At 40.7% G+C, this 22551-nt stretch overlaps 1 protein-coding gene across 3 annotated transcripts in view; it reads right to left on the reverse strand.

Annotated features, from left to right (window-relative positions):
• Positions 1-22551, reverse strand: part of trim33 (tripartite motif containing 33) — a 39542-nt gene that overhangs the window by 7918 nt on the left and 9073 nt on the right. For 2 of the 3 annotated variants that reach the window (XM_030055148.1, XM_030055146.1), the window contains exons 5-17: positions 20080-20196; positions 19811-19925; positions 18645-18791; positions 18275-18392; positions 16260-16546; positions 9160-9354; positions 7499-7699; positions 6468-6600; positions 4081-4144; positions 2481-2634; positions 948-1366; positions 461-572; positions 309-383 (exon numbers count right to left, since the gene is read on the reverse strand). In XM_030055148.1, the coding sequence (XP_029911008.1) occupies positions 309-383; positions 461-572; positions 948-1366; positions 2481-2634; positions 4081-4144; positions 6468-6600; positions 7499-7699; positions 9160-9354; positions 16260-16546; positions 18275-18392; positions 18645-18791; positions 19811-19925; positions 20080-20196 (2137 nt within the window). The remainder of the gene's footprint in view (positions 1-308; positions 384-460; positions 573-947; positions 1367-2480; positions 2635-4080; positions 4145-6467; positions 6601-7498; positions 7700-9159; positions 9355-16259; positions 16547-18274; positions 18393-18644; positions 18792-19810; positions 19926-20079; positions 20197-22551) is intronic. The other variant, XM_030055147.1, reaches the window with a different exon arrangement.

Genomic DNA, 22551 nt, shown 5'->3' on the forward strand with positions numbered 1-22551 from the left:
ACAGAGAGGAAACTGAACCAATGGTAAAGCAATAGGGTGAAGATGAAAGGACTATGCCTGGGTGACAAATAGTTCCACCAGTAACCAGTGACTGATGAATGAACTGCCCAAAGTCCACAGGCCATCAGGCTATCCCTAGTACTGAACCTGGTTTCATTTGTAGCTGTTAGTTTAATGTTTTACAATATAGGTTGGACAGAATTTTACAAAAGGCCAATATAAAACTATTTTAAAATACTGGAAGATGGAATAGAGCACAGTCATTGTACTTGTCAGTGTGTGTGTACATTATGTAGAGAGACACTCACAGAACTAGGAACAGGTTCCCTGAAACCCACGCTGAGCTCGTGGCAGAAGATGTACAGCAAGAGGCGTTCACATCTCTGGAAACAGACAGACAGAATTAGCAGTGCCCTGCTAACAATGAAGAAGACACTGAGGCAGCAGTGGTGCTACTGACCCTTTGGTCCTCAGGACTCATTCCCTGGTCAGCCTTGGCTTTCTTGGTGTCGTCACAGTATTCAATCTCTGGGTTGCTAAGGCTCCGACAAAACGTGCAGAGAAAGTCGCCCCTAAGAGATGAAAACACACAGAGGGAGATGACCATCTTTGTTTTTAAAAAAAATTATATAAATACTCAGAAAACACAGATGAAATAAAGAAAAAAAACATGATAAGAAAATTATTTATAAATGCAGAGAAAAAAATTGCAAGAAAAAAAACTACAAGAAAACACTAAATAAATGTATTTTTTGCATGAAAATGTTCATATTTAAAATGTTCATGAATCAGCACAAAATATCAGCTACTAGAAGTCTCAAACATGAATGATAAACTATTTATATTCAGGGCTGCTTGTTACTCAGTCCAGTTTTAGAAGGCTTGTGGTAGTAGTGCGCCACAACACTTAAATATGGAGCAGTCACCAGGCCAGACCAAGAACGTACTTGGGGAAGATTTTGATGGTGGGGACGTGGCATTTCATGTGGAACACTTTGGGACAGCGGTCACAGCACAGCAGGTCACCACCGTTGATGCAAACAGCACACCAGTCCTCGTTGGGGTCATCCTCCTTCTCACCAGAATTACCCCTTTCAGCGGACGCCCCGCCCTCTGTGGTCTCCACTCGCTTGTCCGAGTTGCCGTTGGTGAGCGGAGGCTCTGCAGCACCGCTGCTGTTCTCGGCAGATGATGAGGTAGTGGTGATGGTAGAGGAGGAAGCAGCGGTGCTGGAGCCGTTTAACCCAGAGCAGGGTGTCTCGGACTTGGGCTCAGTTTTGATGCGCTCCCCTAGGGCCTTGAGCGCGTCTTGACCTGTAGACACGGCTCCCAGTACAGGGAGAGGGCTGTTCTCAGGACTGCTCATCTGCAGCAAAACAGACAACCAAAGATTAAGCCATTTTTAAAAAATAATATAGAATTTTTTTATGTCACTCCTAATATGAGTTTTAATAAGGCTGTATTCTAGACCTTAAACTGTTTTTGTTGTTTTGTTTTGTTTGATGTTTGAATGGAGATGTTTTTTGATATATTGTATAATAATACTGTTTAATGCCTTTTCTTATGTGATCTATATGTGGCACATGTAAGGGCCAGATTATGCTTCTGCGTAAGCGGAGCGTACGGGGGTTGTGTGAAGCTTACGGGGGTTGTGCGACCACTGCGGAGCCTTGCCGCGCACCTCCGAAAAATTGTAACTACGAAGACCCCACGTAGCCCCCAACGCAGGCCCCCCACTGACAACAAGAGCTATGATTGGTCCGCCGAACTACAGCAGCGTCATTTTTAAAAGAACTGCTGCTGTGATCGCATCTCGACTCATCAGTTGATTTCAAATTGTTTGGAAAGTTTGGATCATGCTGGATCTGGATCTACTGCTGCTCCTTTTAAAAATGGCGCTGCCGGCACAACAACAGGAAGAGCAGCGACCATACGCCACAGGGTCTAGTAGGTCTACAGAAAAAAAAAAAACGCCACATAGCGTTCTGGCAGAGAATTGCTTAGCGTTTAACACAGAGGCATGTTGGGCACACGCGCCCTGCGTGAGAACTGCGTGCATGTTGCGTCGAGTCTCCGCAGAACCATAATCCGGCCTTAACAGTGACTTGCTCCTCCTTCAATATGCAAATGTGATTATTCATATTCATTGGCTGCTGAGTTGTTTTGTCCTTTAATACCCAGAAGAAGACAGCATTATCAAAACATTGGTAACACTCAAGAATGTTCTTCATAACACAACATGGTGACTGCAGGTTTTTGAAAGGAAAAAAAAACCCACACACATTTCATAAAAGACAGTGGGTCTACACAGTTGCACTCAGTAATCATAGGTGGTGCTTTGGCAGCTTAACAGCTAATATATAACAAATGTAAATGTTCTTGTACTATTTCCAAGCTAAATATCCATGCATGTTTAGATCTATGTGGAAATGCTGTAGGACATGACTACGAAACATAGCGAGGTGTGTGTGTTTGTGTACCATGCAGGCGCTCCTTCCTGCATCCATCCCTCGCTCCGTCTTGAGAGAGGAGGCTGTGCAGCTGTAGTCATCCTCGGCCCCGGGCTCCTGCTTCACCTTCACCTGCTCGGCTGGAGCTCCGCCTCCTGTCCCCGCCCTCCCTGCGGAACTACAGCTTACACAAACACAGAGTACATTATTACAGGTGCTATCTATGTTTAAATGTTGCTCTCAAATTCAAGTAGGCACACTGCAGTCCACATGGTGTCAATGTGGCCTTGTTTTGAAAGAGGGGTAGAAGGGATGTGTGTCTGCACCGAGACAAGACCAATATAATGGATTTATCAGTTGGAGTTTTAAAAATTAATAACTATTTACCAGTCTGTAAAACTTACAATTACTCTTTCATTTTACTTGCGCATTTTATGTGGAAATGATAAGGAAAATGATGAAACATAAAGATGCGTAATACTGGTACAAAGTAACTTCAGTGTGATTTCAATCTGACCCTCAGGAAGCCTTAGTTGTTGAACCCTCATATGTACTCCAGTCGTCTAAATTTGTTTTGTGGATCGATTGAGAAAGAACAGCTATCCTGATTTATTCACTAAGGCAGGATGTAATCACAGATTCTTGGGGTAAAAATGATTATAAATAACTGCCTCTAGGGAGGAATAAGTAATGATGTCACTTTTGTAATGAGAAACAAGAATAATCGACACAGGGATGTTGTCCGTCTAGCCTGTTGGTTTATTGAGTCTGTGCAGTAGGGCCGTCAGCACTGGCATGACATAAAACTCTAAAATTTGTCTGTATTCAAATGTATTTGAATGCCATTTGCATATATTTGTATATTGGCAAGCACAATATTACAATTAGATTCTGTGACTCTATCAATCAATATAAATAAACGTCTTGTTCATTGTTAATTGTTAACTTCATCGTTCATTAATTATCAAATGACAAACTTACGAACAATTTTTCTGTTTACATGCACGTTTCGCACAGCGTGTTGTCATGTAGTGCGCCTTGAGGCAACACGTGACAGTAACAATATCTTATTAATATGCCATGGAGTAAACACATACATATTGTATGACGCCACAGGGGATGATATGTTAGGTACCCACAACAAGATCTGAATTCTCAACATCTGAAAACCAAAAAATATTTTCTGACAGCCCTACAGCACCATAGATCATAACTGTGGTGACCTAGTGCTTTTTGTCCTCGTTTGACGCACACAGCACAAAAAGAATCTGTCATGTGAAAGACAGTTATATTAAAGATTATTTCATAAACGTAAGATTGAATTTGTGCACATTTAAAGATAGTATAATGAAGGTCTAAAAGACAGTTAAATTAAAAAAAAAAACAAAAAAAAAAACATCAGAAGCTGCAAACTTGTAACACCATGAACTTGCATGTTCTCACTTTTGTTACAATTCATTAATTCAAATACTGACTTACACATTTGTAAATGTTTTATCTGTGTATTCAAATATAGGACACAGGTGTGAGTTTTGTGTTTGTTTTTTTTTTTTGTTTTTTTGGTCAGTATAAATTGCAGCCTGCAGGCTCTCAGGTGTATTGCTACAAAAATAACTCCATAGCCTCTTACCTGCCTCTGCTGCCTGTGCTGGAGGTACTAGACGGTCGTGCTGGTGTATGGGCATTGGACAGACCTGTAGACAGAAAACAGATGGAGAACAGGTGAGAGAGGAGCAGCGATTTCAAGCTACTGAAACAGGTACAGATTTCTGAGTTGAGAACAGTGTATGACCTCCACAGAGAGTCAAATTCAAGACTTCTCCAGACCTTTAAGACCTACTTCCAACTGAGCACAGCTAATGAAAGTACTGACAGCATTAACGGGGAGTTTTAGGAAAAGGACACCAGGAAATTACAGTAAATCAATTGTGACTGTTTAATAAGCAAATATGATGGAGAAACAGAAGTTCAGAGATTTTTTTTCATTATCTATTCATCCTTATTTTAGCTGAAACACTGACTGACTGAGTTTTTTTTGTCCACATGACACAAAGAAAGTTAGCTAGCGCAGCTCCATGTCAGCCCTCTCCAAAACAACTGAAGTGGCCAGGGATCAGGCAAATAATTACATTATTATCACTCCAAACAGATCATGAAGCATAATTAAAGTGTCTGAAGCCAGGTGACTGCACTGAAGTTATTATAAAGTTTTCATACTTGTGCACACCCACACGTGCACTGCTCAGTGTTAATTGTCAACATTCCCTTTTTCAGCATTTATATTCCTGGGAGCAAAAGTTTTTTGCCAAACATGATTTATTTGAATGTAAATGTAAAGAGAAAGTGTGCCCAGTAGCTCACTGGATAAGAGCACACACCATTTGTTATGGCTGAGTCCTAATCGCAGTGTCTGACCTCAGGCCATTTGCTGCACGTTCTCCTCTCTCCCATGCCTTTCCTGTCTCTCTCTATTGTGACTGTCAGATAAAGCAGAAATGCTAAAAAAAAAAAAAATCAGGAACCAAAGTAGATGGATGAAGAAGCAGTAACAGCATCTCAGCCTGACCCTCAGCCAGAAGCGGAGTACACACATTTAGATCTGGTGTAGTAATTGCAACACATATCAGGGAATGCCGGTAAAGGAAAACAGCCTTAACGCCTTAAGAATGAGATTTGCGGAAGCCACTAGGGGTGCAACAGGACACAAAACCTGTGATTGAAAATTGTACAAATCTTATACATTAAACAAATGTAAGGCAGTTTGGTTGGTTTTTAAGTCCCTGTATTTCTGGGTTTGTGGCTGAGTCACTACATCTCTCAGCCAGCTCGACCAGGGATGCCATATACAGGAGCATCCCAAGAAATCAGAATATTAAGGAAAAGTTAAATTTTTTTGTAATTTAATTCAAAAAGTGAAACTTTCATATATTTTAGATTCATTACACATAAATGCATCAATGTGGAGTGGCATGGAGGTGATCAGCCTGTGGCTCTACTGGGGTGAGCCCAGGTTGCTTTGATTGCGGCCTTCAGCTCATCTGAACTGAATATAAGGTTTGTTGGAACCACTCTTAAATATTTCACTTCCTTTTTAACTGGAATTGAATACAAATCTATCAGAGGATGGTCACATATGGCGTCTAAAGCTTGAGAAAACTTATGTATCTTCTTGATTAGCAGGGGTTCTGTTCTGAACTCTAGACTAAGATGATAGAATCACCTGCCAACTCAGTTATGTACACATGATTTCTGCACACAATGCCTAGAGCTGGGTCTTTGGCAGTCAAAACACAAAGAACTGGTTTGAGATTAGGCACTGGCACCAAACCAGCCCTCAAACTGCCTTGGTGCAAAAGGGGCATGTAATGGTTAAATTTTGCAAAGTAATCTGCAGTTCACATGTATGCTGAACCATGGAAAATGATCCATACAGATCATGGATCAACCTCATTCTGGGAGACCTTTACAAGCCACTCCTCCAGGAGTTGGATAAATAAAATATTCCAACACTTCACAGATGCAGCTCATTTCAGAAAAAATACAGCCCAACTGAAAAAAGAATGGACCAGCAGATAATGCAACACTGAGGAAAGTGGCTCTGTGTGGGGTTAGACACACATCTAAAAACTGGAACGATCCTGGTTGAAAATATGCATTACTTCTGCATATCAGTGTGAACATGGAAATTTGGAACGGCCATGTTAAGAAGTGTGAACACATTCACAAACAGTTTTAATGAAGACTACAACCATTGTTGGAGGTTACCAGCCACTTGTGACAAAGCTGACAAGGAAACCAAGGACATGGAAACAGCTGTTAGGGTTAAACTATTTGGACAGGCGGCGGCAGCAATGGGTGTTTACAAAAATCACTCCATGGTTTTTTCATTGATATTGTTAGGATGACATTAGAAAACAGGAAATGATGGTATGCAAAAACTTTAAAAAAGGAAGCTTTGCTGTAAGCTAATGGAACTGATGTTCACAAACCTCCCACTTATTCAGTGGGTGCAGGTACCTGAGGAGCCAGGGGAGTGAGTGGAGGGTCCGGGCGAAGGGTTCATGTCAACAGGGCCCAGCTGAGGGTGGGTGCTGGCTGTGATGTACCGGGTCAAGAGGTGGCCGAGATTGCTAGAACCAGCATCCTCCAGCTGGAAGTGCACAAAGGTATAGCGGCAGACCACACATCAACAAGAGCATCAAATTACACATTAGAAGTCAATGATTTTGTAAAATACTTCAGGATTAAATAAAAATTGGACTCTCAGTCAGGGGCAAAAAAAGGCCAGCACCCAGCCAAATGGTGGTAAATTTTGGCTGTGGTGAATCTGCCAAACTCAGGACATGCTTTGGCAACTAAACATTTGTCATTTGAGTATATTTTAAGCAAAGTTAATCTGTCTGTATGGCTAGACCCTCTATAGAGACCTCTGGTAATAAGTTACTTATTACCAAACACTGGTGGAGTTTGTATGACAATTTAATACACAGTGATGCTTTGTAGCAGCATTCTCAACAACTGGAGTGAATAGAGACTATTTCTTTAGAATTTAAAAAACAGCAAGAGGTGATTCTAAAATTACTCAAAACAATTCATACAAAAAGTGTCAAATTTTTTTAGTCAACTTAAAAAAAGTGATTTCAACAAAGTCCAAAGTCTTATTATCTTGTAAATGTTTGGCATCACACAAACCTTTGCAATCTTAGCAAGTGACGATAACTTCAAATGCTGTCGGAATTATTATTCTAAGTTGTCTCTGACTGAATGAAAAAGCTATTAAGTTGGTTTTGTGTGGAAATGCAGAGATACAGAATTTATCTCAACAAGTCTCTATTGCTGTGCATCGCTTTATGCTTCTCATTCACCAAAAAGTTAGTTTTGTTTCTGAATGCATTTTGTTATTTCTGATTATGAGGTCTGTAATTAAAACGTCCTAAATCACTTCAGCTGTTTTCGAGAAGGCTGCTGTAGAGTTATGCCAGCTAGATGAACAGCTGAACAGTTTCCTGTCATGGTCAGCATGTTCATACAGGGTTGGACTGGAATACCTGAATGGGTGGGATCTCAGGTAAGCAGGGAAGGTTCTCAGGGTTGGTAACGGAGGGAATGAGCTCGATGGGACCAATGATGGGACTGGCAGGGCCTCTGTGACCATGAGCACCAGCCATACTGGCACTGGTGGGACTGGTGGGGTTGGCATTATGAAGAGATGCCACCGGGAAAGGTCCTGCGTGCCCTGGGTTGGAATGCTGCACAAAAAGAGAGAAGGAAGAGTGGAAGAAAAAACCGATAAAAGGAAGGAAGGAAGGGAAAAAAATGGAACAATGAGGCAGGTCACTCACTGAGTTGTATCCAAAATTTTGTCTGTGAAAAGGTCATGGTTGCACGATCATGCATTTGGGTGATAACACATGCGCCACAAGACACACAAATGGCAAAGTAGGAAAAAAGTGCCAAACCCCTGATTGTAGTAAGAAACGAAACCTTTGGTGGCTCATCTCAGATTCTATAGACATCTGGACACAAAGAAAGAGTGACCTGATACAGTGCAGGTTGCTCTTACCTAGCCGTACATGCAGGCAGTAAATGTACAGTCATTTATTGTACCTGATCTGAGCAGACGATAAGTTTTGTAATCTATGGATACATAGGCGAAGCAAAGCTGAGAGGGAACAACTGAGGAAACAAGTGCATTTGCTCCCTTCCCTGCAAAGATCTGTCAGGTAAGTCAGGTTTGGTATTTTTGGTTTATTTGAACTCTCTTAGACAGATATCAGCTGTTATAGTTGGCTTGTCACCATCTCAAAGCCAACCTGGGTGACAATGCCAGGCTTACTTTTAAGTACAGATTTCTGAGAATTTCAGGAATAGTCAGCGACAAAAATATGCCAAACATTGAACCCATAGAAATGATTGCTATTTATTTCATCTGTATTGTTCCCAAAAACTAGACCTCTTAAATATAAAAGTACATCCCAGTGTTTCCCACACATGCTATACCCCGCCCAGGTATATTAGCGGCTGCTAAAGTATAATTCCACCAATTCAGGTGAGCAGATAAAAATAGTTAACAGCACTAAAATAAGGTGGAGAATTAACTAGAAATAAATTGAAATAAGAAACGGTAGATATTTCTTATCCAGTATTTAGGTTAATTTATTCTTTCAAATAATTTAAACAGGCCATTATACCGCCCCTAGTCCCTGCCACAGTAACAGTGTCATTCTATGGGAAAGGCTGCATCCAGCAGGTAATATTTAATTTGCCATTTCTGATTGGCAAATTACTTTAGTTGCATTATATGCTCAATATTCACAAGGGACAGCCAAATATGGTTATGTCAAATTAAAATGATAAACTTTTTAGGGGAAAAAAATAAAATTCCATTCGTTAAAGTACAAATATGCTGTTTTCTTAAGGGTTAATAATGTCATGGTTCAACTCCATGAACCACCCTTCTGGGAATTAGCCTGCCTCACCGTATGTATCCATACATTAACTGCTATTACACCAGGACTGACATTTCGTCTGTGTTAAACAAATAATGCATCTCTTTATAGCTATACTCCTAATTTACTTACTGCAGTGAGTGTTACACAGAAAACAAGACATAACAAGTAAAACCAGTGATAAAAGCAGTCACATACTGAAACGTGTTATGCTACTTCCATATTGTGAAGTCTGTGAGAGTGTGCATGTGTGTGTGTACCTGTCTCTGTAGCTGAGGCTGCATCATGGAGGGATACTGCTGGCCGTTGTGTCTTGGCTGGGCCGTGGGCATTCGGCCCGGCGGTGGACCCGGTAGACGTGTGTGGTGGGACGAGGGGTACATGTGGGGACCTGGACCGCCATTCATACCGCCAGGGCCCCTTGGGAGCTGTTGCATACTGATGAGCCTAGGGGGCTAGTTACACACACAAACACATGCACAAATACACAATGTTAAAATTCAATTGAGGTCAAAATGCCTTGAGGTGCAGCGGATGACACAGACACACAATTCAAGGTCACATGTGTATCTTAGGCTCAGCTTTCAGTTACAGACTAATAATCCAATTATTAATGGAGAAATCTCTGTTGTATGTGTAGCTTTCATCATCTAATACATGCTTTAGCCCACTGCCAGCAAAAATAAATGATCCTGCGTTATCAATTTGCTGAAAGCGCACCAGGATATTGCACCCACATTGTGGGTTTGATCCATACATTGGATCACATAAAGGCACAACAGGAAAGCCCAACTAAATTTGCATACGTTTGCCACAACAATGGCACAAACCAGGGGGTGGTAAAACAAAGGCTGTGTCCATATGATCAGTGGTGGTCGCAAAAGCCAATCATAGTCACTACACGGGGAGCAGGTAAATTGAAGATAACAAGGGGTGGGTGGGTGGGTGAGAGAATTCCATATATATGTTGATGACTTATTGATTGATTGATGAATGACTTATAAACAGATGAGGACTTGGCATTGCTGAGAGAGCAGGCAGGCGCACCCATCAGCTACTCAGTTCCCCTGTCAAGACAGCTGGAGGACAAAACAAGTGCCCCCTTGGAAGTGGTTTGAGCTATTAGGGAAATGAAAAGGATTTGACTGAGTTAAGACAGTCAGTTTATTTTTTTATATTTATTTTTACACAAAATTCATTTCAGTTACATGTAGAACATTAAGTATATGTAACGGCTAATAGTGTTCTCCACAACTGACATGGGATGTGAATGACGTATTTCAATTACAGTTAAAGGTAGATTAAAATGTAATCTGAACATAGCAAATATATCTGAAAATTCACACACAAAAAATGCTGGAAGTGTATATTTTAAGTGTATATAAATTGCTTATATTACTTTATCATCACCATCACCCTTTATTAAAACCTCAATTCTCTCATTTTCAGTGCAAACAAGTTAGATCATGTCTTTGATGATGTGTGGTTGCAAGTTGGACAGCATGCTAACCACGTACAATATCTAAATCATGTTTCCAAGACAGGAAATTGGAATTCTACCAGAAACAATCTTAATCTTTTAATTTTGGCAATTGCTCTTTCCACATGAACTCTGTCCTTGGCAATATTTTTTGGTTATCTCACCATCTGCAATGTGGCATTCAACCAAAAGGTGGAGGGTTCAGTTTAAGACGAATCTTCTCCACTCCTTCTTAATCAGAAAACCCTTGTCAGTCCCAAATCCACCACTAACTTTAAGGTAGCCACAACTGAATACAACCCTCGAGTAGCTCTTTGATGTTACACTGATTAAAGATTTCTTTGTCTGAGGTTGATCCAGTGAAGAGGGCAGACACATACATAATTGTAGCTCGTGAGTCACAGGCAAATAGACACTTGGGTGTGTTGGTGGACTTCTAAGTACAATAGGTCTGACTCTGCAGAAGTAATGAGCTGAGCCTCTACATCTTTAGTTCTGCACAGATTTTATAATTTTCCAAGATCTCGCTAATACGTCCAGAACAACTGATCAGATTTCAAAATTTTCATGTTTTCCATGATTGGAATGCTAGTCTATAAATTCCAAGGATTTCCAGGTTTTCCAGAAGGCATGGGAATCCTGATATTAGAACATTGGAGGATACTCATTTTCCCCTTCAGTTAAGCAAACAAGGAAAAACACATTGGTGAATTTACTTCTAATTACTGAAACAATAATTGGTTCTAAACTAATTGGTTGATATATTTGAGAAATATTTCTCTACTGTGTGAACACTAAAATTTCATCAGCTTTCACCACACTGGAGTCACTGTAATGGAGTCTGTGTAATAAAAACAGCCTGTCAAACACTGAACATTTATCAATACACATCCCATGTGCCATACTCAAAGATGAGTCTCTTTATGTTGGCCAAATTCATTGTTTCACAGAATGCTAACCAGCTACAGAAATTATTAAGATAGGAAACGCCAAGCTGTACTGTCATAAATCTGCAAGATCATGTCATTCACTGTCTACCTTCAGGCAAGTCTTTGGGGTTATCAAGTGAGAACCTTCCTTAATTAATGTATGACTGAATTAGGTCCAAAACACCTCAAGAGGGCTCAACAATATATTCCAGCATCCCAAAAACATCCCCCTTTGTCTAGTTTCAATAGGTCCAAGTTGACTAAATTGCTGTCACTTGCACCTTTGCACATTACAAAGCTTTACAAATCACTGCCATTAAAAATTAAATCAGTAAGCTGAAATTATTGTTCTTCCTCCAGCAGACAGAAATATATTTGATGTCCTTTAATTTGTTGATTTGCAAGCCATTTAATGAAAAAAAAAAGGAAAAATCAGTATGAAGCCCTTAGTGTGTTTAACTATGGTTTAAAGGCTATACAAATTGACTTGTTGGACTGTCAATGTAATTCTGATACAAATGACAGAAACAGAAAAACAACCTGTCAGGGTTTGACTGACGGCAACAATAAATAGGACACTCTGTCCAGTGTGACTTTGGAATCAGTAAAAATAGAAAAATCAAAAAACGACCAACCAGGAAAGTTGAAGCAGGTCCAGAGACTTCACTAATCAACAGGATCAGCATTCTACAATCTGACAAGCTATCAGTCATGTTAATGTGTTCTTGTGGCATTAATGGATTGAATAATAAAACATAGCTTACTAGGGAAAGAGTGGGGTCATAAATTACATCTAACCAGTACATAACTGTCTGACAGATTGTCAATCATGCCAATGCAAGTGTGGCATTGACAGATGACAAGCAACCATCTCACTGTGACAAAGGGGATCATGTCACTGTGACTTTGGAATCAATAGATATATGTAAAATGAAAATCAGCACAAAATGCTAGTTGCTTTAGTCTATAAAAAGGATACCTGGCACATCAGAGCCCAGTTTTCAAATTCAAAACTAAATGGGTTTTTTTCTGAATTGCAGAGTAAGCTTTGTGAAGACAGCAGTGTCAGCAGTTGCTGTAGAGCTTCATTCTCGAACAATGTGGGTTTTGAACTGCTGTATGGGCAATGTCAAGTCAGCAGCGTCAGCAATTCCCCAGCTTCTCATGGTTGATAAGCACTGCTGAACTGTTCAGACTCACAATCAAATGAGTTGTGACAGTCATCAACCAATATGGTTTCAACATTGCTGGGTGACAGGACTACAAAGGGGTTTCTGAACTGTTGAGGAAAACTACAATGTGTTTTAGGGAAGGACTACAAACTGTTGAAGGCAGGACTACAGTGTGATTTCAAAATGGCTGCATGGTTGTCATATTGCCTGAGAAGCACTCAGATGCCTCTTTTACACTTTGACACTTTGTGTGTCTTGAGCTAATGGAATAGTGTAACGTAAGGTGCAAAGGCACGCGAGACACTTCGGGGCTGAATTTAAATTGGATTTCTTAAACCACCTCAGAAGAAGTCTGGAGATGCATTCTGGCCTCAAGCTGGTCAAGCGTAAATGTAGGTGACGGCACAAGCCACATACTTCATCTATATTTCACTTCAGGAGTACGCCTTGACCTACAGCACTTGATATAGCCAACAGGAGAGAAACCTAACTACGAAGAAACTTCCACTCACATGCATATGGGTGCTCTGTATCTGATACCTGGGTGTCCTGGATTTTTACGTGTTTTGAGTTCAGTATCCACCAGTCTTGCAGTCTCTTGTGGGGTAAACAATGCAAACTCCGCCAACGCTGGACTGCAATTGAGGGGAGGCTGAGGAGCCTACTCTCCATAACCAGAAAAATTATTTGGTGGAAAAATCAGATGGCTCAAGTTTGTTGGGTCTACTGTCATGTGTGGTCATCTGCAATCTGTGAAGGATCGTGCAATCGGATTTCTGACCATGTACGAACGATACAATGACGTGGCACTGAGGTTTAAATGAAATGTAAATAAACCATATCTGGATAAGAGACACATGAAATGAGAAGTGCAAATGGGGCTACTGTTTCATAATTACTATTATGGATGAGTCAGCGCTCAGTGGGGTGAGATAAGCAAATTTATGTGTATTTCTTTTTTCTTTTTTTTTCTTTTCTTTTCTTTTTTTTTTTTTTTTACTTGATGAGACTGCAATTCCATTACCGCTTGTCTAAATTTGTGTCATTAGTTTATTGCCAGCAGTACTAACAGTACCTGAAGTCCCCAACAGACCTTTGATGATCTTGAATACAATGGCTGCTAGACCGCTGCTCTAACATTTACATGACATGTACTCATATTATGTCCGTTTTATTTGACAAGTGACCTGCTTGGGCAGCTTATTTGAGATCCCAACAAACCCCCTATATTTAGCTGTATTATTTAGTTTAGCTCTAGTTTTGCCTCTGTGCGTACATTCACACTCACACCTTCCTACACTCTCCCACCACCAGTGCAAAAAAACACATCTCTGCTCTGGATGGGTGAAACAGCAGTCTTTTTCATGCCACAGAGGCTTTCAGAAAACAAAAACTAAGATAACGTAATAGCACTCTGCAACGGATTTCTTACAAGTCAGTTGGTTACATCACTCTTCATCCTATCACTTGTTTTCATTCTCGCCAACGGAAAAGCTACACAGACTGTAAACTGATTTTCCAAGTTTATGTTTGTGCTTGGCATAATCAGACAAAGTATATATGACTACATCATAACACATAAGCTTTTTCTAATTCCAAGTGGAAAGTGTCACAGTTGTCTTTACTGTGCCATGGCACAGCTATCACACAGACTGACAGAGTAAGGTTACAACCAGTAACATCCCAAACACAACAAACAGACACGAGGCAGACGAGGAGGGAGTAGGCAGTCATGGGTATCTATTCAAACTGACAGTGTGGTGAGGTCGTAATAGCACGTTACCATTTACACATGGTTTTAAAGGCAGCTAGATCTCTTCTGGAGAAAACAGATTATTGCTCCATGAATACCCTTATGGAAATTTCTGAACAGCTTTTTTCGTGTGCCCATGTGCAAGAGGAGAGAGTGGATAAGGAAACTGACGCGATAAACACAATGAATACACACTGTGCAACACCTGACAGTAAAAACTCACCATTCAGCACTGATTAAAGACTGTCTAATCATTTTTCATCAACAGTGTATCTGATGAAAACATAAGGAAATGAAAAACCCAACTGCCATCCTCGTCAGGAGGAAATCCCCACAGGAGGCTGGCTGACTGGTGTTATCTGCCAGCTGCGAGTAGGCTGAAGCACCGCCACAACAGTCCAGGGCATGTCGGGGGTAGTGAAAAAAATCTAGTTGTTGGTAAAGTGCATGTATAGGGGGATTTTGAATAGTCAGAGTATGGTGACACACTTAAACCCAGTACCCAATTTCCTGCCATAACCTGGTTTCGTACAATAATCTGATTTCATTACATGTAAACATACTGAGTGTTACTGGTCAAAACCACCAAGGGCAGGGCTCTAAATGCACTCTGCCATGTGGATTTGTTTACATCTGTGAGAGGAGACATGGGGGAGGAGAGTTAAGTGCAATATTTCCCATACAGAGGCTCATCTGTGCCAGACTGAAACAATGTCAGCCAAGTTACCACAAAATAAAGTTTGTAATTATCTATTTATCTTATCTATTTATCTATCTATCTGGATAGACAGATACATAGACAGATATTATTTAACATTTATTTTGCAAGGTTTAAAGAGGAGATTCTTATTTACAGTGTCAGTTTGCCACAATGCGTTCAGTGAGTCTTATTCTGGAGTTCTGCCATTACTGGAGGATAACAGATAGAGGTTCACTGAGTCACTGTGCATGACCTAAGCTTTGTGGATTTGCAAGTTGTGTTCCCATGTATCCACAAATTGCATGCAACACTAGATAGGTGCAAATATCAGTGGCAGCAAATCTGGATAAATAGTGTGCATCCACATCATTACAAGAGTTTTTCTTCATATTGATCATTGGCTTCCTTAGTGAGTTTTTTCCTGGATAAACATTTTTTGTGTGCTTTTTTTTGTAAATTAGTGACTGAGAAAGCCAATAAAACTGTTGAACAGTGTAGCAAAAACAACGTGAACATCTACAAGCCAAACGTCTAAAGCTAAACAAAAAGGGGCTGCACAATCCCACGATGCAGCCCACCTCTGGTCTGCAAAGGGATGCTGATTCCCAAGCTCAACCATGATTCACAGCATTACCATTCAAAACTCAAAATATTGCAATAGAAAATTGTCTATTTCATCCACCAGTAGCACAAAATATCAGGTAACCATAAACATCCAGCACCCAAAATCATCAGTATTGGACTGAACTCTACATCGGTTGAACTCTAATCCTAACAAACGGCAAATCCTTTACAGCTTCACTGCATGCACAGGCATGCTTGTGGGCTTGACAGACCGTAGGTGATGTGTGACGGTGATTGGCAAAATGGCAGCTGCAAAGCGAATGGCACAGCGACTTGTACCTGCAGAGACTGTTGCCCTGGAAACATGAAACAAACCTTGGCCAAGAAAAAGAGAATTCCACTAAAAAATGTTGTTCTGATAGATTATTCTTTTTAAGTTACTGTTAGGGTACATTTTTGCAAATTCAAAATAAACAGCATTAATCTTGTCATGTGTTTGTATAATTATTGAGAATAATGGAAGAATGATCAGAGGTGAATTGAATGTATTACTAAATTTGGCACTGTTACTGATTAACATTAACAACATAAACCTGGCCACATACTTGTTTCAAAGTCACTGTCATAACATGTGGAGACACGGGACTCCCAGGAGACCAGAGAAGACAGAAGACACAATGATTGCCTTTTTGGATTTAATTTTTTAGAAAATGCAGTCATGCAATCATCTGTCAAGCCCATTAAACCTGCTGTCCTCCATACCTGCAGCTGTACCATTGACGGGCCGGCCTGTCTAGGGTGTTGCTGGGACATTTGGGAGGCAATGCGCATTTGCTGCTGGATCTGCTGCTGATGCTGCTGTTGCTGCTGCTGCTGCTGCTTCTGTTGGGCATAGGCCGCCTGCTGCATGTGCTGCAGCCGGAGCTGGGCCAGGTTGATCTGTCCTGGGTGTTTTCCCGGGTGGCCTGCAGCCGGCGAAATGGGAGGGCCTCCCACCATCATGTTAGATGGGTGTGCTGGCTGTGGTGGCTTTTCAATTACCAGGTTACCTACCGTTGAGGAAGAGAAGGATGAAAGCATGGAAGTATTATATTTTCAAGAAACAGGGAATTATCTGGCCCCAACCACTGGTCCCATTAATTCTCCATGCTTTTCAAAATGATGGAGACAGAGTTGAAATGTGATTTTAAAGGTGCGGCCATGATGGTTGTTATTCTTTCATATTTTACACTTGGGGTTTGAGGCAGTTTTCAGCAGTGGAAGTGAACTCGCTACTGATTCTACCTGTGCAGCAGTTTCACATTCATAGATTAATGTAGCCTTGATTAGCAAAACAGGAGATGGGCTATGATGTTGACCATTTGTTTCTGAATTATGAGAGCGTTCCATCAAGTGCTTCTACCATTCTGAATGTTCCTTCTGTAATGTATAGTGTGTTTACTGCCAATGTATATGATTTCACCTGTTGTCTTACACAATTAAGAATGAAAAGAGTTATGAAAACTAAGCAGTAGATGTTTCCACTGAAATTTAAAGGGATAGTCGATCCATCCTGAAAAATGTGATATATTTCTCTTCCTCCTGCCCCCTAGCTGTTATGTAGGACAGTAGTGGTGCTCTCTTCCTCTCATTGTTACTGAGTGCTGGATACTGACTGTATGCTCCAAATGCTAACTGTTAGCCTCCTGCCATTGAGGTGGACTTCCCCCCAGCTAACAGTGTTCATTCATTTTTGAATTTTTCCACTTATCAACACCTGGAAAGAGCTGTTAACTTCTAAAATAATGTCAGCATCACAAGTCTTAATACTTTTAAGCCTTGTGTACACAATTTATGACTCAGAGCCTAGATCTCTGAAGCCATAACAGAACAGAATCTTCCTTTGCTGAAGGACACACATTCACCACCGGTATTGATTAACCCAAACAAAACTCTTTCAGCTTGTCCCCAAATGTCCTCCCATGGGTTTAACCTCACTGTGGGACTTATCTGTGTCAGGCACAGCCCTATACTGCTGCCCCAGGGCTGTGGGGTTCCAAAGAAAAAACAGTCTTTTTCCTCACATAAAATAAAATACATAGCATACATAAAACCAAGTAAGGCCTGGAACAAAAATAAAACCCAATGATTAAGATGGAAAATGAAACCTACTTGATAAAGCCAAAGTTAAAATACAACATTTTAGAAGAAAAAAAGTAGTGCATAAGCACAAAGCAATGTCCAAAAAGGGAGCAAAAATGGATAGGTAGTTAAATGCTAAAGTAAAGAGATACGTTTTTAGCTTTCTTTTTAAAATATTTGGTGAGCTGGGTTCCCTGATATCTATGGGTTGTGTTCCATAGCTTTGGGGCAAATTGGTAAAGGCTACATCCCTTATTTTCTTTTGGCTGTTGTTTGGTTCTTCCAGTAAACCAGCAGCAGGTGATCACAGTGTTCTTGAGGGCAAATAATTAGCAATGTAGCTTGGTCCTAGCCCATTTAGGGCTTTGTATCCAAGGATGAGGATCTTAAAATCAATTCTAAACATTAAAGAAAGCCAGGGCAGAGCAGCTAAAACTGGACTAATGTGCAGCCAGTAAAAAGTGCATTACAGTAATCGAGTCGGCTTGAAATGAAAGCACAAATCCGTTGTTCTGCAAAATGGGTGAACTATCCCTCTAAGGCTGTGTTCTGACTGAGTCTTTGCATATTGAATAAGTGAATAATGAAGTGGCTGTCTTTAAATAGGCAGAGAAATATCAAACCTAATGGAAATTAAGGTAAGAGGCTCTTCTCACCTAGATTCACTACATTCTTGGCCCAGAAGGTGGGATCACAGAAGAAGCGCACAGCTCCATTGGCCTGAGGCACTGGCTCCAGTCTGGCCTTGAAGACCTGGCGAAGCTGAAACAGGATCTATACAAATAGACACACACACACACACACACACACACACACACACAGATTATCTAAATTATCGTGTTTGCTGTCTGTGGTCAGTAAGTCACATCCACACAGCAGAAGACGAGTCCATTGTTTGAGATAAATGAAACGACCCTATGCAAAACATGCGGGTGCAACAGCTAGGTTTGCCACTAAACCATCCAGGCAAAAAGAAAAGTTAGACTGTCATAAAATTGAATATCTTAGGGCTTAAGCGTAACGTACCAGCCTTTTGCTGTAGAGCAGTGCTGTGCTGCTGCCAGTCGTGATGGCCCAGTGGCAGAAGTTGAGAACATGGTGGATCTGCTGGGCCAGCTGGGTGGTGTCCTTATGCTGAGCCACAAGCCTCATACTGCGTTCTTTGGTCACACTCTGGACAGGAAAGGGAGATTTTTTTTGGTTAAGGGACACCTTATACAGCCTGAACAACATGGCTAGATGAATGAGCTGAACCAGGGAACCTCACTCTAAGCTACTGTGATATGTTAACATATGCATGGATGATTCGATTAGATGATTAGATTAAAATGCCCATGGGAACTTGCGCTGCTGCAGCAGATAATAAGATGCAGCAAAGAAATATGATATAAATAAGCACTGAGCAAATTGGAAGGCACTGAGGCAACAAACTTGGGGGTGAGGGAGGCTGTTAATTCTTCACTTTATTTTAGTGGTTTTACTCAAACTATTTTAACCTGCTCACCTTGCTTTTCCCTTTAGTTCTCTTTCCCATGCACACATGCACACCTACACCTCTCAGTCTCTCACTACTCTCACAGTGGTTTGCCACAACCCCGCCTCTTTCTGTCTCTCCCGTTCTGTAGACTTTCTTCGTCAGCAGTGTGTTCTATAAACTCGCCCAACAAATACAACTTGCATCTTGGACTTTTCAGCCACAATTCTGTTTTCACACGAGCCGGTGAGCCGCATGTGGAAGCAGTTTGCTGTTACTGACGTACAGAAACAACTGAAATGATGAATGGGGAAGCCTGGATGGATCGTATTATACTTGGCAGCCATTAACACACCTGAGTGGGGTACCAAAGTATAACATACAGAATGTATGGGAAACAGTCATATATGTGCAGGCAGAGTCCAAACATGCAAATGAGAACTATTTTGTAGATTTATTATAGAACCACAGATTGTCAAAATCCAATTTCAGTGATCAGTGATTTTTCAGTGATTTAGTATGGTGCAGCTAAATCCCAGTTGCAGGGATTGAACACGCACTGGTTCAGGTCTTCTCATTAATCAACACAAAATCCACAGAGCAAATCAAAATCCATTATAGCTGATGCTCCTCTAGTATGTTTGCAAAGCAGGGCTCTGAATTTCCCTGCACCTTATGAAGCTTTTGGACAGTCAGTCTTCCAATAATACTGTCTTACCTCCAACTGCTGCAGCAAGGACTTGCCCTTCTTGTTAATCTCGTTAATGAGAGTGAATACTGCTATCTTGATCTCGTGCTCCACTTTCCTGTGTGTCTCATTGAGCTCTTTTAGCCTGGATGAAAACAAGGCAAGCAAGCACTTCACTTAGGGATGCCAGCCACCAGTAAAAACACTAAGTGTGCTTACAATCCCACTGACACAGTTATGTTAATATTGCATGGCCACACCACTGAGGGAAAAGTTACATGAGAAGACATAGCTCGCACCTGCTTTGCACCTGAGAGACGGAGTAATGGACATAGTTCTTCTTCTCCTGCAGTTTGGTCATGTTGGTCTCAATGATGCCTTTCTGGTTCTGGAAAGCTTCTTCCAGGAACTGGTACCTGACGTGTGGATAGAAAACTCAAAATCACCATCCACCTTCAACATACTGCTCAGTCGCTCTCAATCAAAGAGAGGTCTTCACAAAGTTCTAGTCAGTGTTTCTCTACTGTGGTGCCCACCATGGTAAGATCAATTTTATATTTTTATCAAATAAAATGTAGCCTATAGAAGTACCCTCATAATTAAAGTCACAAGCAACATGTGGTCATGGACAGAGTGAGAGAAGCAGAGAGTCCTGTAGCGGGTCAGGTATCTGCAGGTAACCGATGAATAACTTGCAGAGGGTATGTGGAACATGTGAAAATAAAAGAAAAAAATAATTTACCAGTACAGAGATGGGTAGAAATGTATAATATTTGGGCAAGCTGAAGGTGAAATAAAAACAAGAGAAAAAAATAGTATTCCACATTTCAGACTTTTTGTAAATTCCAATGTACAGCCAAGTTATTGCCTATGATTTTTTTTTTTTTTTTAATTGTGACACACCAAACTGCCTCTCTGAATAACATTGGGTCAGATCAAAACAAACAAACAAAAAAACAAGGGGAAGTCACTGGGCTGACAGGGACTGTCAGTAATCAAAACCGCACATCAATTATCATCAGCATGGATGAGGGTGAACATTAGATTGCTGCAAACACATACTCGCAGGCCAAGTAAGATGAGAAATGTAGTGTGATATAACATACCATAAGAATTACATCATCATTGTCTTTGCTGACAAATTAAGCTAAAAAATAACGCTGTTTAAGCAGAATGTGTAGTGAAATAATTGATAGCAGATACGGGTTGGCTTGCGGATCTTGCATTAAAGGGTAGGATCCAGAATTAATTTCAAGAAAATTGTGGGTAACAGGTCGGGTGCGGTAATGAACTCTGTGGGTTTGGGTCAGACACAGGTTTGTTAACCTGGACCCATGTAGGACCACAGGATCACAGGAACAATCCTTACCCTGATGGGGAAATTAACCAACAGCCAAATGTTAGCAAATTTTTGACTGTGACTGGGGAGTTTTCCTAATTTGCCAGTGACTTTGGTGGGTGACCCATTTTATGCTGAGGGTCCTCTTCCATGTGTTTTTTAACATGTTTGAATGACCGTAAAGTATATCTGAATCTGAATCTTTTCTAAACATACAGTTTCCTGGCAAACACCTGTGAAGGAATTTACCATTAAAATCATGTATTGCGTTAGCCTTTGTATAACCTCAGAGTTAAGCTGGTGGTATTTGCGATGGACCAGACCCTCTACCAGCTTATCTCATTTAGAAGTGATCAGTTACTTTTCTGGAATTTATGACTAGGCCTGTTCATTAGCTAGGTCTGTTTCTGGAAAGTTCTTATTGCTTTATTACCTGATTGACTATGTAAGACATGCAAAGTATATGTAAAATCAGAAGACCTTAAAAGCTTCCTGTCACCTCTGTCATATTGACAATCTACCTCCAAGCTTTGGTGTGTATGATTCTCCTGCTGTCACAGCATTAAAGGCCTGAAGACCATCTGACTGTTCATTTTTGTTGTAGAATTCCACGACACACTGACTTGGGACCAGCAGACAAAGTAAGTTAGATACCTGCTTCCCTGCCAATGATCATTAAAAGGACTTGAAGATCTAAATGTTTTTGTGATTGCTCAACCATGATAACAAGTACACCTGTGGCTATGTCCAAAACAAGCAGAATACAAAGATGCCGTCAGGACAATACACAAAGCAGAAAATATAGAGAAACTTATACAGAAATTTAGATTACACTGATATATCAGTTATATCTATGGGTTATATCCACTGACCAGTAGTGTCTGTTTATTAAAACAATGCATACACAAATATGAATGATTATGAAATGTTATTATTCAGAGTTACAATTGGAGTTGAATTGCCACATGGTTTAAATAAGAGGCAGGCAACAGACCTTTCTCACTACAGCCATTTTGATACGCAATAGCAGAGTAAACAGGTGTTACGAATGACATTAATTCATTAAAATTCTGTGGAGCAGAGCGTTTCCAGTGAAGCAGCATGAACAATAGCAGGGCTCTGTTAGACCTAAAAGCAACAGAATCTTAATTAATGTCATTAGTAACACCTGTGTTTACCCTGCTGGTCATGTGAAAAAGGCCTATTATGTACCATGGAGGACCAACATCTGCAGGTTTTCTTTCCAACTGTACACTAAACCAGGGCCGTGTAATGTTCCGCTGGCCAGCCGACAGGTTCAGCCAACATGCTGTCTTTTAGAAACTGTAGCAGGCTCAGTTCAAGAGCTAGAGTGACGATACTGGTATCGTATGAAATTAGACAACTTAATGAAACGACTGATGCAAAGTACAGTATGTCGTGCTTGCTATTA

Source organism: Myripristis murdjan, chromosome 7 (assembly GCF_902150065.1).
Source record: "Myripristis murdjan chromosome 7, fMyrMur1.1, whole genome shotgun sequence".
In the NCBI taxonomy this organism is placed as follows: domain Eukaryota; kingdom Metazoa; phylum Chordata; class Actinopteri; order Holocentriformes; family Holocentridae; genus Myripristis; species Myripristis murdjan.